The 17,200-nt window shown below is 41.6% G+C and overlaps 1 protein-coding gene across 4 annotated transcripts in view; it reads left to right on the top strand.

Moving 5' to 3' along the window:
• Positions 1-17,200, top strand: part of LOC144696785 (UPF0606 protein KIAA1549) — a 303,163-nt gene that overhangs the window by 148,875 nt on the left and 137,088 nt on the right. For all 4 annotated transcript variants that reach the window (XM_078568519.1, XM_078568518.1, XM_078568517.1 and 1 more), the window contains exon 3: positions 1,526-1,617. In XM_078568519.1, the coding sequence (XP_078424645.1) occupies positions 1,526-1,617 (92 nt within the window). The remainder of the gene's footprint in view (positions 1-1,525; positions 1,618-17,200) is intronic.

The following is a 17,200-nucleotide window of genomic DNA, read 5'->3' as shown; positions in this document are numbered from 1 at the left end:
ATATCACTCTCTGAGAGACAAAGTGCTATGACAGCAGCCTCTGACTTGGCCATGGCTGGACCTTCCCAGCTTGGGAAGTCTTGCCAGTTTGTCAGTTTCACTGAGCAGCCTCTGCCTACTTTGCACTTGCCTCAGTGACCCTGGGGAGTTGACAGGTTAGAAACAGGAGCCCTGGCTGTTAAATCCAGATTTAAGGGTTAAAACCATGTTTCATGATCTATTTGAATATCTAAATTACTTATTCAACAGCTGTATGGGGACCTTGCTGCTTATCTTCAATTCTATCCAGGTGAAACCCTGGGATGATGTCAGGACCCCTACCTAATATCACTTAGCTCCCTATATGCACCCAAACCTGCCTTCTCTTGCTTGGGACAATTCCACCCATAGTATCTAATCATTACCATGTGTGCGACTAGTAAAGAAGAATCTAATAAGTAATCTTGCAAAGGTGGACATTCTCTGTTTTTGTCATAATCAAGAAAACCTCCAACTCTGCTTTGAAAAGTTCATTTGGATATTAAATGTCCACTGAAAATAACTGGGACAGGAAGATGGCACTTCAGTTCAAAGTCTCACCAAACGATAGCACTTCTAGCAATGCAGTTCCTTTAGTGCTGCACTTCATGTCAGCCTAGACTGTAAGTGCAATGGGGCATGTCTGACTCAGAAGGTTTTTGTTACATGTAGACTAAGTTGAAACTAGAGTGCTATCAAGTGGAGGTGCTGCAGATCATTAATTCAGAGCACTACTCCATGCTAAACCATTTGCTATGACAAGGAAGGGCAACTCAACTGGATCATTTAAGAAGCCACTAGATGCTTTGGTGGACAGACTTAGGTTCTTTCTGGGTGGGAAAACTTAGATGAATAGAGTGACCTTCCTGATAAGTATGTAACTTGTGTGAAAGATACTTCCTCCAGGTAGGGGCGTTATTTAACTGCAGGTTACAAAGTTCGAAGTTCTTGAAGCTAGTTTTAGTGATAATCTGTGAGTTGAAATACATTTAATGTGATGATGTGGGCAGATTTCAAAGATTTCAGAGGAGGAAATGAGACCCAATCAGGTTACATCTTTAACATTGCTGTATCATTGTCAGAAATGTTTAACTGAAGCACTAGGGTCATATTTGAGAGAAATATCCAGCTTTAAACTATATGTATAAAAATTCTGTTTTTAGCTCATGTTGATCATTTCAGATAAATTAATAATCGGGTATTTGGGCAATTTCCTGTGGAAATACTGCAGGTGTCAATTTTTATTAACAGCACATTGCCACCCTGCTATGTCAAATAATTTATGCATTTATTTATATTTTGTCTCCTCCCTAATTTCATGCTAGCCTCCATTCTGTGGAATTATTGTCATTGTTTGTCTTAAGGATTAGTTTTCTAACTCTTGCTTGTGGGTTGTTGATTTAAGGAAAAGATTATCAGCCCAATCTCTTGTTATGTAATATCTCAGGTGGAAATACAGAATGTTCATAAGTGGAAGGATACTTAATGCATATGTTTTCTTCTGCAGTGCTCTCTAGCAAGGTGACGACACCGCAGGATGTGGTCCGATCAATTAAGGATGTACTGAGTCAACATTTCGAACGGCATGTGGAACTTCAGGTAGCCACAACATATCTAGAGCCCAGGAATTGGATGGAGCAATTTGAGTTTAGAGTTCAGGTCCATTGTTTGAACAACATTGTACACTGTTTAGTGAACTTCAATAACAATTCTCTGCATCAGCACATGGAAGTAGAAAAGGGAAATAAGCTGCATAAAGTGAGTGTTGGATGGTACGAAAGAAGGGAGAGGACTAAGAAGGACTGTGAGGAATACAAAAGTTTATACTGCATGTATGTAAATGCACAGTATCTAGTGAAAAAGATTGACGAGCCGCAAGCACAAATAGCTATGTGGGAATATGATGTGGTGGCAATAATGGAAACCTGGCTTACAAATGCTCAGGATGGGGAACTTAATATTCAAGGATATGAAGTGTTCAGAAAAGATAGGGAAGGTGAAAAGGGAAGTTGGATGGCAGTACTGATTAGGAAAGACATTGTTGTCTTGGAAAGGGAGGATGTCCTTGAGGAGGCAAAGTTAGAATCTCTTTGTTGGAGTTGAGAAGCAAGAATGTGATTATGCTACTGGGGATAAATCTCCAAGTAGTGCGAGAGAGGTAGAGGAGCAAATCTGCATGCAATCACAGATGTACAAGAACTAGAGTGCTGATATTGGGAGACTTACTTGCCCAAATATCGATTGGGTAGTGCTAGAGTAAAGGATAAGGACGGGGAGTAATTTCTTAAATGCGTTGGGAGAACTTCCTTGACTAGCATATTCATGGCCCTACAGGAAAGAAGGCACTGAATCTGGTGCTGGGAAATGAAGTGGGCCAAGTGGAACAAGTGTCAGTGGGAGAACACTTGGGTAAGAGTGATCATCTGTATCACCAATCTAAACTTTGTAATGTGAAGAGCAGGGAACTATCCAAAATAGGCTAAATTGAAAGGGGGCTAATTTCATTGGGATGAGAAGTGGGGTAAAATGGAACCAAAAGTGGACAGGAAAGACTGTAATGGAACAATGGGTAAAGTTTAAGGAGGAGATGCTTCAGGTGCAGGCTAGGTACGTTCCAACAAGGGGGAATGGTAGGGGAATCAAAGCCAGGTCTCCTTGAATGGTGACGGAAATAGAGAATATGATGAATCAAAAGAAGAGGGTTATGATGCATGTCAGGTGAATTCTTAAAGTAAGAACCAGACCAAATATAATTTGAGAGGGGATGTAGAAGGAAAATAAGACTGCTAAAGAGAGAATATAACAATAGAATGACAGTTAACATAAAACGGGACCCGAAAATGTTCCATTAGCATGTAAGTAGTAGAGGATGATGTATGCTTAGAGGTGCAGGGCAAGACGAGAAAACTTAATGAATACTTATATTCGTGTTTATTGATAAGAGGAGTTTGCTAAAACATCGGTAGAAATGGCGATGGTAGAGGTAATGGATGGAGTGAAAATTGAGAGGCAGGAGGTACTGGAAAGGCTGGTGTTATGATCAACGTAGAGACCAATAACTTTTTAAAAGATGAGTTTCCCAAATGATCAATGAAAATAACCAAAGAACAAGATTTCACTTTTAAGACGTCTACTGTAACAAACAAGTTAAAATTAAGTAGATCAAACAATAGTTAACAGGCAACTGATCAATCAAACTAAAGAAAAAAGTAAATTTTGCCTTAACTAACTAATGCAACCAAAGAGATCTTGCGATTTGCTGGAACAAATAGCTGACCATAACCCTCCTCCCTCTCTCTAGTGTTGCTACCTGCTCTCGTGTTCTCTCCTTCTGTGATGCTGTTCACAGCTGAGGCTGCAAAGAATGTTTGCCTCCCTCCAAGCATGATTTAACAGGTTTCACAGCACAAGGAATGAACTGCACTCTGTTGTCAGACAGCCGCATGAAGATTGTGAGCCGCAATTTGGCCATCCCTGGAATAGATAAATACTGATGTTCCACAAATTAATTAATTTTATTTTGATAATTACAGGGTTAACAAGGTCCAAAAATTTCCATACTCGTGTACTTGGCACCTTTCAAAGCTTAAAACATTAACTGTTTTTTGTGTATTTAAAAGATGGAATTATGATTTTGTCAGCTTGTACAGATAATAATTATATTCTCAAATTATTATACTGCATTGCTTTATGCCAGGGGTGTAAATTGTTTAGGACAATCTCCATTAAGGAATTGTGCCTTTAAAAATGCATTCACTTCTAACGTGCAAGAGCTAACTAATGCTATTAAACTACTACAACAAAGTTATTCATTTTGTGGCAAGTAATAACAGATAAACTAAATTTTTCTTTTTTAATACCTGTACTACCTACCTTCCTGTTGTGTTTGGGCAGATGGGGGCTAATTACTATGTGTGCATGGAGGAGAAGGGTTAATTACTATATGTGCATGGAAGTAGCAAGTTATTAGGTGGGGTTAGAGTAAGGGGAAAACGTAAGAAAGTCTAAATCAGGGTTAATGTGCATGTAAATGAATGCACAGAGTCTGGTTAATAAGGTTGATAAGTTACAGGTGCAGATTGACATGGAAATATGATGTTGTGGCTATAAAGGTGTGCTAAATATTCCTGGATACAAGGTATTCAGAAAAGATTGGAAAGGAAAGAAAGGGGAAGGAGTGGCAGTTTTGATTTAAGGAGATTAGTGCAGTGCTGGAGGGAGAGGTTGTCCCAGAGGGGTCAAAGACTGAATCTACTTGGCTACAGCTAAGGAACAAAAAAGGTGCAATTACATTGCTTGATGTGGTCTATAGGCCACCGAATAGTGGAAAGGATGCAGAGGAACAAATTTGCAAGGAAATTAGAGAGGTGCAAGAATTAGTGGTTATAATGGGGGACTTCAATTATCTGAATGTAAATTGGGATAGTAGTAGTTTAAAGGACAAAGAGAGGCAAGTGTTCCTCAAGCGTGTTCAGGAATTTTTTCTACGGTCTGTTTCCAGTCCGACAAAAAAGACGGCACTGCTGGACCTGGTTCTTGGGAATGGGCCAAGTGGATCAGATACACCACATGGACTGCAGCGGTTCAGGAAAATGGCTCACCTCCTCAAGGGCAACTAGGGATGGACAATAAATGCTGGCCCAGCCAGCGAAGCCCACATCCAGTGAATGAATTTTTAAAAAAATCAGTAGGAGAACGTTTAGGGCATTTAGGGGACAGTGATAATTGTATTGTAAGCTTTAGGTTAGCTATGGAAAAGGACAAAAAACAAGCTAGAGCAAGAATAATTAACTGGGGGTGGGGGTTGGCGGAGGAAGCCAACTTCACTGAGGTAAGAATGGATCTAGGCCAAATAGTTGAAATCAAAGTTTGGCTACCTTCATAGAAGAGAGAGTTTGAGCTTAGTCAAGATATATTCCCTCAAAGGAGAAAGGTAGGTCAAATAAATTCAGAGCTCCCTGGATGAACAAAGAGATTGAGAGTAAGATGAAGAAGAAAAAGTGTGCTTCTGACAGGTATCAGGTGAACAATACAATGGAGAACCAGGCTCAATATAGAAGGCTCAGAGGAGAAATGAAAAAGCAAGTAAGAGAAGCAAAAGGGAAGTATAAGAAGAGACTGGCAGCTAACGTAAAAGCGAATCCCAAAGTCTTCTATAGGCATATAAATAACAAAAGTGTGGTAAGACGAGGACGACGGCTGATCAGGGACCAAAAAAGGGATTTGCACATGGAGGCAGAGGAATAGCTGAGTTGTTAAATGAATTCTTTGCATCCGTCTCTAACAAGGGAGAAGGTGTTACCCAGGCCACAGTGAAAGAAGAGGTAATTAATACACTGGAAGGATTTAAAATCGTTGAGATGGTATTAAATAGGCTGCCAATGCTTAAAAGTGATTAAGCACCATGACTGGATGAGATGCTTCCAATGATACCGAGGGGAGTGAGAGTCAAAATTGCAGAGGCACTGACCATTATTCTTCAGTCTTCCTTAGACTCGGGTGGTTCCAGAGGATTGGAGAATTGCAAATGTTACACCCTTGTTCAAAATAGGGTGCAAAGATAAGCCCAGCAACTACAGACCAGTCAGTTGAACTTTGGTGGTGGGAAATTAATAGCCACATGGACAAATGCAGGTTAATTAAGGAAAGCATTTGTTAAGGGAAAATAGTCTTCAAAAAAAATCCCAAGTTAATTAAAGAGGTAACAGTGTGTTGATGAGGGTAATGCTGTTGATGGACTTCCAAAAGGTATTTGAAAGTGTGTGCACAACAGACTTGTGAGCACAGTTATAACTCATGGAATAAAACAGACAATAAAACATGGATGCAAAATTGGCCGAGTGACAGGAAACAGTAGTAATTGATGCCCAATTCTAGGCATCACAGTTTAGGTAAGAAGTGAAACCATTGGAGAAGGTGCAGAAAAAATCAGGAGAATGATTTCAGGGATGAGGAAGATAGATTGAAGATGAAGTTGGGACTGTTTTCCTTGGAGAAGAGAAGGCTGAGAGGAGATTTGATAGAGGCCTTCAAAACCATGAGGGGTCTGGACAGAGTAGATAGGGTGAAACTGTTCCTACCTGTGAAAGGATCGAGAATAAGAGAGCACAGATTTAAAGTAATTGGCAAAAGAAACAAAAATGACATGAAAAACCTTTTTCACACAGCACACACATAAGGTCTGGAATGCACTGCATGAGGATATGATGGAGGCAGGTTCAATTGAGGCATTCTCAAGGGAATTAGACTTACCTGAAAAGGAAGAATGTGCAGAGTTGCAGGGAATAGGTGGGGAAATGGCACTAGGCGAATTGCTAATTCGGTGAGCTGTTGCAGATATGATGGGCTGAATGGTGCCCTGTGCTGTAATAATTCTGAGATTCTGAGATACTGTGATTCAAGTTCGTTGTTCAGTAGATGGTTACAATCTTTTTTTCCCAAATGAAATCAATCTTTTTTAACTCTTGACTGTTTCCACATCGGAAGAGCAAGGCTTCCAAAATCAGTTAAGCAATAAGCATGTGCTAGCTCTGATGTGCATCAGTGAAGCAGGTTTATTTTTGCTACGATCTGAATTGTGTGCGAAGGAAGCCTGGAAGATGAGAGAGGAAAGAACTGTGTGAAGGAAGCATGGAAGTTTAGAGAGGAAAAAGCTGAAGTTTTCCTCACAGAAGTGTGTGCAATAGTAAAATATGTCTGTAAAGGTTGCCCGTGTCTTGCGGCTCTCAAATGCCTGAAGATTATCAGATGTGGCTGTAAGGTTCAGAAGGTTGGACCACCTCTGATCTGTCCATTTAGCTGATACTGAGAAACTCAGAGATTACTATAACATTAAAGAGAGCTACAAAAATCCAGCTCAACTTAGTAAACTCTGACTAGTCCTGTACTCGTCTAGAGCCTAGTATTGTTGCACGTTTTGTTTTATTCTTTCATGAGATGTTGGCGTCGCTGACAAGGTCAGTATTTGCCCATCCAATCCAATAGCACCTGTAGGTAACCTCTGGAATCCCCCTCATTTTGCATATGTAATATTTTATATGAGGACTTATGGATAACTGGACTGTGTAGTCTGGTACTGAGCCCATACAAGAAAGATCCTTATTCAATCCATGATCTATGCATGCAAAAATCATCGAATTTCCAGATATTATCATCAGATATTCACAGGCAAGTTATTCTGTGGACAATTTTAATACATTCTGTTACACTGTAGCCCCTGATTAAGTATAGGCTAAGTTCAATATTGTTTAAATCAGTCTTGGAACCAATACTCCATAATATTATTTATTGTCTTCCATTTTAGAATTATTTTTTAGGATATATGGATTTGGAGCATGTTGATATTTATAAGGAATGTGTTCATAAGTTACTTTGGCAGCCTTCTGGAACTTCTCACATGTTCTCTCACCATTAACATCCTGGAGGTTATTATTGATCAGAAACTGCACTGGAGCAGCCATATAAATACTGTGGCTACAAGAGCAGGTCAGAGGTTGGGAATTCTGTGGCGAGTAACTCAATTCCTGACTCCTCAGAGCCTGCCCACCATCTACAAGACACTAATCTGGAGCATGATGGAATACCCTCCACTTACCTGGATGAGCCCAGTTCCAGCAACGCTCCAGAAGCTCAATACCATCCAGGGCAAATCAGCTGCTTGATAAGTGCCTCATCCATCACATTAAACATTCACTCCCACCACCGGTGCGCAGTGGCAGCAGTGCATACCATCTAAAATGGACTGCAGCAGTTTGCCAAGCATCATTTGACGATGTCTTCCAAACCTGCGACCTCTACCACCTAGGACAAGGGCAACAGTTGCATGGGAACACCACCAACTTCAAGTTCCCCTCCAAACCACACAACATCCTGACTTGGAACTTTATCACCGTTCCTTCACAGCTATGGGATCAAAGATCTGGAACTCACTTCGTAACAGCTCTGTGGGTGTACCTATACCACTCAGACAGCAGTGCTTCAAGAAGGCGGTTCACCAGTAAGGGCAATTAGGGTTAGGCAATAAATGTTGGTTTTGCCAGCGATGCTCACATCCCTAGAAAAAATCTAAAATTATAGACTAGTTGGGCCAAATGACATGTTTCTATGGTGTTTTTCTAAGTATTTTCTAAGTAATCCAATGTAAATTAGGGTATTTAGTTCAGCTGGGGATTATCAACTTTGATTTTTAGTGAGAACGCAGGGTCAGGATAGGTACAAAGCGATGGAGAGGTGTCAGCTGTGGCTCAGTTCATAGCACCCTCGCCTTTGAATCAGAAGGTTGTGGGTTCATGTCCCACTCCCGGAAACAGAGAACTGTGAATGTACTCGAAAGAGTTACATGCGATCTGTTGATAACTCGAAAGAGTTACAAAGCGATGGAGGCCTCCAAATGAAAGAGCGAGGTAAAGTAACAAAGAATGAGGGGTAGGTTTTGGTGAAAATATTTTACAAATTTATCTGATAGTGTTTGAGTTATTGACATTATTATTGATTAAATTCTAAATTAATACAATGGTTAAATATTAATGAAGCTCTAAAAAAATTGGTGATTGCTATTTGCTACTGTTCAATTTCGTGGATTGCCACCTTGTACCCCCTGACAATCCCTTGAACGGTGCCGCCTGGAGTTTCTTGCAAGGCAAGGTTGGGGGGGAGGTGCCAGGTAAAGTGAGGTCCAAAAAGTTCTCAATGGCCAAACAGGTGACAGAAGACTCTGCATCTCAGCGGCTGTGAAAGTGGTAGAAGACTGCAGCAGCAAGATGGTCCCCGTATTTGTGATTTGACACTTCACTGGAACCTGATCACCAATCTGTCAAAATTGTATGGACAATGACGGGGCCCCAAAGTTCCCATGTTAAAGGTGTGCAGACTTATACCAGGGTCTGTTTACCAAATACTGCGGCGATGGAGAATTGGTGCTGGGGCCAGGGCTGTGACCCTGGGATTCTAAAGTCAAGAATTTACTTGGATAAATGCATGAAAGTTGTTAGACATCTCTGTCCCAACATAGGTGTGCTTGGGCAGCAACACCTGTGACTGCTCTGTTTACTCCAAATGGGGTGAAATCTAGAAAAGGTGCCCTAAAAATAAGCTGCCCTTTCTCCAGGCTCAGGAACCACACCTGTGGGATTACCATCTTTGTGGTCAAAGAAAAAAAAATTTAAATTTTTCAATTTGGAATGTTAGAATACTCCTGAATAATCTCAACAGTGACCGTCAGGGAGAACTTCAATCATACCACGTGGGCTGTCAAGACTCTAAATTGATGTTATCACCCTCAGTGAGATTTGCGTTCTTGGAGAGAGGCAACTGAAGCAACAAGCAGGAGGATGTACCCAATTGTATAAATGAAAGACCCCTCTGACGCTTCATCTACAACTCAGTCGTAACCAATATGTCACTGTTATCAGCGCTTGTGCCCCAACCCTTGACTCTGATGAAGATGTTAAGGAAAAGTTCTATTCTGACCTTGATTAAGTCCTCACTGCCATCCCAAATGAAGAAAAGATGATCCTTCTGGGAAGTTTAATGCCAGGGTTGGCCGTGACTCCGATGTCTGGAGCAGGACCACTGGGGGAGAAAAGATGTGGGAAAAGCCAGTGCAGATGGCGGCGTCCTGCTGACAAAGTGTGTTCAGCATGGCCACATTATAATAAACACCCACTCCTGCCAGAAGGACAAATAGAAAACCACATTGGGGTATTCTAGGTCAGAGCATTACACCTCCTGGATCTTGTTATTGTTTGGGTCAAAAATCTAAATGATCTCTGTTTCACTCCATTCATGGGGGAGACTTATGCCTCCTGGACAGATTGGTCGATCAGTGATGAACATTCACCTAGCACCGAGGTATCGCGAGGTCCAAAAGGAAGAAGATTAATACCTCGGCCCTAAAGCAGTCTGAGCAAATAGAGGAATTCAAAGTGCAGCTTCCGACCAATCTTGAAGATCTTCACACATTCAACTTAATTAATGAACAGTGGGATGAAATAAAGTCAACTGTAGTGGACTCCTGTGCCCAGACCATTGGGTTTGAGCATCGTCATCACTAGGGCTGGTTCTATGAAAATGATACTGAAATTGTAACCTCCTAGAATAAAAACGAGCAGCTTTTGTTGCCTGGCAGAACAATCCAAGATCGCAATCAAGAAGGCAGAATTCCAAAAGTTCAAGGTGATGCCCAAAGACAAATACAGAAGATAAAAGACAAGTGACGGGAAGAGAAAGTCCAAGGGATCCAACAATATGCTGACCACCATGACATTAGGAGCTTTTTTTGAAGCAATCTATGGACAAAATCCCCTTCGCTCACCGATGGTTTTGCTCTTCTTAAGGATGACTGCCATCTGTCAATGCTAGAAAGAGCATTTGCAAAAATTCCGTAACCATGAATCCATAATGGCAGCTGATGCTTTCCAGACTATCCCCGCCCCATCCCCCACCCTCAACCTTCCCCCACCATACCCTACTGTAGAATCCATGAGTGAATGACCATCAATAGGAGAGCTGCACCACGCAATTAAGCAGATGTAAAAACAATGAACCCTGCAACCACGATAGTATTCCAGCTGAGGTTTTCAAAGCTGGTGGGAATTTTCTCACACCAGACTCCTTGCACTCACGGATTTGAGAGGAAAAAGAGACAGTGTGGCTTTAGACCTTCCAGAGGAACCTCTGATATGATCTTTGTCGCCAGGCAAATGCATGAAAAATGTCAAGAACACCAGGAATTCTTCATTGCATTCGTCGACCTGACTAAAATGTTTGACTCAGTAAATCATGAGGCTATATGGAATGTGCTTCAAAGATTTGGATGTCCGAGAAACTTCTTCACAACCCTGCAATTGCTTCATGATGATATCGGTAATGTCTTGAGTGGGAGATCTGAAACAGGTGCCTTCAAAATCCAGACTGGGGTCAAACAAGGCTGGGTGATAGCCCCCATACTTTTTACAATCTACCCGACAGTGGCTATTCACCTCATCAAAGATCATCTACCTTTTGGTGTCAGTATTAAATACCATCTAGTTGGAACACTGTTTTACCTCAGTTGCCTCCTTGCCAAAACTAAACTGACCACCATAAATATACATGATCTATAGTTTGCAGATGACTACAGTGTTGTTGCCCACTCTGTACCAGATTTGCAAGCCGCTCTCAATCTCTTCATTTCTGCAGACAAGAAACTTGGCCTAGCCTTGAATGTTGCTAAAACAGAACTTATTTGTCAACCCACACCTGGTCAGCCAAATATATGTTGAAGGATCGCATATATGTTGAAGGAGAGACTCTCGTATATTGAGCACTTCCCATACCTTGGCAGCCATCTCTCAAAAGGCCACCATTGAAGAGACCTAACACTGGGTCAGCTGTTTCAGCTTAGCCTTCTACAACTATAGCAGCGATTGTTTGACGACAACAGACCTCCAAAGTCAACAGAAGTCCTAGTATGCAGAGCAGTTGTTGTCACCACACTCCTTTACTGAATTGAGACCTGGACTATGTAGCAACAGCATACAAGAGCGCTAAAGAGATTCCATAAGCAATGCTTCTGCCGCATCCTCAAGATTCAATGGGAGGTCCCTCAAACAAACACTAGTGGCTTTCTTGAATCCAGTTCTAGAGGCGTTTAGACAAAACTGCAAAGTCAACTTTGTTGGGCTGGGCATTGTGCCTGGATTTCTGAAAAGGGTTTCCCAGAAAAGGTCATCTTTCTCGACTCAAATGGCCAAAGTTCCAAGGGAGGGCAAAGAAAATGTTTCAAAGATACTCTGAAGCTCTCCATGAAGCGTGGCAACATTGACATTAATGGCTTAATGATGAGGCAGTGGCTGCAGGGATGGAAGGAAAAGGAAGCAAATCCTACACTCTGGATCCCGCTACCTCGGACATGCTGCCCATTGTGCCAAAGATCTGAGAGTCAAGAATCATCCTGTTCAGTCACATGAAGCAGAAACTCGCAAGCCTGAGTAGATGTCATTCTCGAATCAAGGGATAGCCGATGACAGCTGTTCAATTAAAAGAAATAAATTAGCATATTAGTAAATGAAGTAGAAAAAATGAGGCGCGACAAATTTGAATATGAGCAGCGTTAGTTGTGGAGAAAGGACGGCGTGAGTTGGGGAGATAAAACAGAAACCCCAGCAGAATTTGAAAAGACTGACAAAAGTGACATCAGCACAAAGCATAGAGCTGATTGGTAGGCAGTAGGTAAGCGTTTTTCTCCACTTTAAAGCTACATTAAGGAAAGGTAAGGTTCTAGCTCTGTTTTAAAAAAAAAAGAACTTAAATAATTTTCTACTTGATTTAAATTTATGGTGAGAGTATTTTAACCAAAGGTATTGCAGGGGAACTCAGTCCTGTGTGTTGCATGGCCTGCAGAATGTGGGAAGTCTTTGACTTTCCTGGCAGTCTGGATGACCAGATCTGCAGGAAGCGCCACCAGTTTGACCAACTTGAGCATTGGGTTTCGGATCTTGAGCGTCAGCTGGAGGCATAGCAGTGCATCTGCGAGGCTAAGTTACATGGATAGCATGTTTTTGGACATCATCACCCCGCAGGTTAAAGAAGTGCAGTCAGAGAAGGAATGGGTGACCACCAGTCAGAAGAAGGGAGGCAGGCAGGTAGTCAATAAAGCCCCAGAGTGCAACTGACTCAAGAACAGTTTTTCTGTGTTGGAGAACGGTGAGAGTGATGGTTCCTTTGGGAAATGCAGCCAGAGCCCAGCTGCACAAGGGGAGAGGAGAAAGGGAGGAAGAACAATAGTGATAGAAGACTCAATAGTGAGGGGTCCGGACAGATGTTTCTCCGCCCCAGACATGACTCCAGGATGGATCAAGGATGTCAGTGAACAGCTGAAGGGTATTCTGAAGGGGGAGGGCAAACAGTCAGATCATGGTTCACGTTGGTACCAATGACATAGGTAGAAAGAGGGATGAGGTCCTGCAACAAGAATTTAGGGAGCTAAGTAGCAGGTTGAAAAGCAGGATCTCAAAGGTTGTAATGTCTGGATTGGTCCCAGTGCCACTTCCTAGTGAGTATAGGAATAGGCAGATAGAGCAGATGAGTGCGTGGCTGAAGAGTTGCTGCAGGATGGAGGGCTTTAGATTCCTGGATCACTGGGTCTGTTTCAGGAGAAGGTGGGACCTGTACTCCGACGGGTTGCACCTGAACCGGAACGGGACCAACATTCTTGCGGGGGAGTTTGCTAGTGCTGTTGGTGGGGGTTTAAACTAATTTGGCAGGGGGATGGGATACGGACTGGAAGTATAGTAGGGGCAGATGTACAGACAAGTAGAGAAGAAAAACCAAGTCAGTCTGGAATGCAGAGTGTATATAGTCAAGTTGCAAGACTCTATTGCGTTTGTTTTAATGCAAGGAGTCTTGCAACGAAGGCAGATGAGTTGAGGGTGTTGATTAACACATGGGTATAAGATATTGCTATCACAGAGACATGGTTGAGTGAGGGGCAGGACTGGCAGCTCAATATTCTGGAATATAGAATCTTCAGGCAAGATGGGGTGGGGTGTGGAGTGTAAAAGGAGGTGATGTCGCAATATTGATCAAGGAGTCAATTACTACTAAGATGATATCTTAGAAGGTTCCTCAAATGAGGCCATATTGGTAGAATTTAACAACAAAAAGGGGGCAATCACATTGCTGGGAGTGTACTATAGACCCCCAAACAGTCAGGGAGAGATAGAAGGGCAGAAATGTAGGAAAATCTCAGAGAAGTGTAAAAATAATAGGTTAATAATGTTTGGGGATTTCAACTTCCCCAATATTAACTGGGATGGGTGAAAGGCTTAGAGGGGGTGGAATTCTTAAAATGTATCCAGGAGAGATTTTTAAGCCAGCATGTAGAAAGCCAGAGGTGCTGGAACTAGTTTTAAGGAAGGAAGCCGGGCAAGTGGTACAAGTGTCAGTTGCGGGGGGATTTCAGTGATAGTGACCATAACTCAGTCAGATTCAAGGTAGTTATGGAAAAGGACAAAGATGGAGTGTAAATAGAGGTTTTGAATTTGGGGGGAAGGCCGATTTTAATATGATAAGACAGGATCTGGCCAAAGTGGACTGGGAGCAGCTACTTGTAGGAAAATCTACATCAGAGCAGTCGGAGTCATTCAAAAAGGAAATAGTGAGAGTGCAGGACCTACATGTTCCTATAAAGGTGAAGGGTGGGACCAACAAGCCCAAAGAACACTGGATGCTGAGGAATGTTCAGGATTGGATATGGAAAGAAAGGAAAGCTTATGGTAGATACTGAGGGCTCAAAACAGCAGAAGCCCTAGAGGAGTATAGAAAGTGCAAGGGGTTACTTAAAGAAATTAGGAGAGCGAAGAGAGGACATGAAAAAACACTGGCGGGTAAAATAAAGGAAAATGCAAAGGCGTTTTATAAGTATATTAGGGGCAAGAGGAAAGAATAGGGCCCATTAGGGGCCAAAGTGGCAATCTGTGCAAGGAGCCGGAAGATGTAGGTGAGGTTTTAAATGAGTACTTTGCATCTGTTTTCACTATAGAGAAGGACGGTGTAGGTATAGAAATCAGGGAGGGGAACTGAGATATACTTGAACAAATTAGCATTGAGAGGGAGGAGGTATTAGCGGTTTTAGTGGGCTTAAAAGTGGATAAATCCCCAGGCCCAGATGACATGTATCCAAGGCTGATGTGGGAGATAAGGGAGGAGATTGCAGGGGCCCTGACGTTAATTTTCAAATCCTCTCTGGCCACAGGAGAGGTGCCAGAGGACTGGAGGACAGCTAATGTGGTACCATTATTCAGGAAGGGTAGTAGGATAAACCAGGGAACTATAGGCCAGTGAGTCTAACATCAGTGGTAGGGAAATTGGAAAAAATTGAGAGGGACAGAATTAATCTCCACTTGGTGAGGCAAGAATTAATCAAGGATAGTCAGCATGGCTTTGTTAGGGGAGATCATGCCTAATAAACTTGATTGAATTTTTCGAGGAGGTGACTAGGTGTGTAGATGAGGGTAATGTAGTTGATGTGATCTGCATGGATTTCAATAAGGCTTTTGACAAGGCCTTGCATGGGAGACTGGTCAAGAAGGTAAGAGCCCATAGAATCCAGGGCAATTTGGCAAATTGGATCCAAAATTGGTTTGGTGGCAGGAAGCAGAGGGTGATGGCTGAAGGTTGTTGTTGTGACTGGAAGCCTATGTCCAGTGGCATACTGCAGTGTTCAGTGCTGGGCCCCTTGCTGTTTGTAGCGTGCATTAATGATCTAGATGTGAATATAGGAAGTATGATCAGTAAGTTTGCAGATGACATTAAAATTGGTGGTGTGACAAATAGCGCGGAGGAAAGCCTTAGTCTATAGGATGATATAGACGGGCTGGTCAGATGGGCAGAACAGTGGCAAATGGAATTTAATCCTGAAAAGTGAGAGGTGATGCATTTTGGGAGGACAAACAAGGCAAGTGAGCACACGATGAATGGTAGGACCCTAGGAAATACAGAAGATCAGAGACACCTTTGTGTGCATGTCCATAGATTCTTTAAGGCAACAGGACAGGTAGATAAGGTGGTTAAGAAGGCATATGTGATGCTTGCCTTCATTAGTCGAGGCATTGAATACAAGAGCAAGGAGGTTATGATGGAGCTGTATAAAATGTTATTTAGGCCACATCTGGAGTACTGTGTGCTGTTCTAGTTGCCACGCTATAGGAAGAATGTGATTGCGCTAGAGAGGGTGCAGAGAAGATTCACCAGGATGTTGCCTGGGCTGAAGCATTTCAGCTATGAAGAGAGACTAGATAGGCCGGGATTGTTTCCCTTAGAGCAGAGAAGGCCAAGGGGGGACCTGATTGAGGTGTGAAAAATTGAGGGGCATAAATAGGAAGAAACTTTTCCCCTTAGTAGAGGAGTCAATAACCAGGGGGCATGGATTTAAGGTAAGAGGCAGGGGATTTGAGGAAAACATTTTTCACCCAGAGGGTTGGGGGGGGTGGTATCTGGAACTCATAGCCTGAAAGGGTGGTAGAGGCGGGAACCTTCACAACATATAAGAAATATTTAGATGAACACTTGAAACACCATAGCATACAAGGCCAAGTGCTGGAAAATGGAATTAGAGTAAATAGGGGCTTGATGACTGGCGTGGATTTGATGGGCTGAAGGGCCTCTCCCCATGCTGTAAAGCTCTTGAGTCTATGTCTCTATGAAAACTAATCCAAGAAATCCACATAAAAGCTGAATAGTTGAAAGAGTTTTGGGTATGAGGGAGTATAATAGATAGAAACAAATAAAAACATCCATTTTTATTTTATTTTACTGTTATTCTAGTTGATCTCTTGTCCCTGAGATAATTTAGATATAAATATCATTATCAATTATAATGAAGAGATGCTGAACTATAAAATGCATTGATTTTTAATGTTCATTCTATTATTAATTAAATATTAAATACTAGCAGGAAGTTAATTAAATGTGTATAATTACAAAATTCCTATGTTGACATAATATATTAATTAATTTAAGTTATTATGTTATTTAAATGCACAGTGTGTCATTATAAAATTTGGTTAATAACTTTTAGTGAGGAACTTAATTTTAAAATTTGGATTAATTGATTACAAATTCGGCCTCAACATTAACAGGTTGAAAGTAGAATCAGTTTAAAGTAGCTTGATTATAAAAATTCATTTGAATAACAGTCATAAAATGGAATGTGTGACCATTAAAACATTAGGAGGAATTATTATAAAAATTAAACACTAGTGTATCAAAATATGAAATTGTGTGTGTCCTGGAGGAAATGGGTCTCAGTGGATTGGCACAATTGGTGGTATCACTGGCTTCACATGTGCATTCTGAAGAAGACTATGTTAAGCCCAAAAAAATAAATCACGAAATGTTTGTCTATTTCCCTTACATTGGGGTTTCATTAGTTGGCATATTTAGGAGCATGACATGTGATGAGCAACAAAATGGGATGCCAGAATATAATGTGGGAAACTTGAATAAATGCACTTTTTTACAACAATATTTGCAGCTTGCCTATGGCATTGCTCATAATGAGTTAAGCGGATGTACTCATTTGTAAGGAAAAAGAATGTGTTTATTACCTTACATTTTCGCACTACATCCAAAAGGGTAATAAAGTCAGTGAACTATTTTTAAAGTAAGTCACTTCTAAATAACCAATGTGTACACAACAAGG

The sequence above is a fragment of the Cetorhinus maximus genome, chromosome 22, assembly GCF_964194155.1.
Source record: "Cetorhinus maximus chromosome 22, sCetMax3.hap1.1, whole genome shotgun sequence".
NCBI classification, from domain to species: domain Eukaryota; kingdom Metazoa; phylum Chordata; class Chondrichthyes; order Lamniformes; family Cetorhinidae; genus Cetorhinus; species Cetorhinus maximus.
This window is presented reverse-complemented; position numbering and strand designations above follow the sequence as displayed.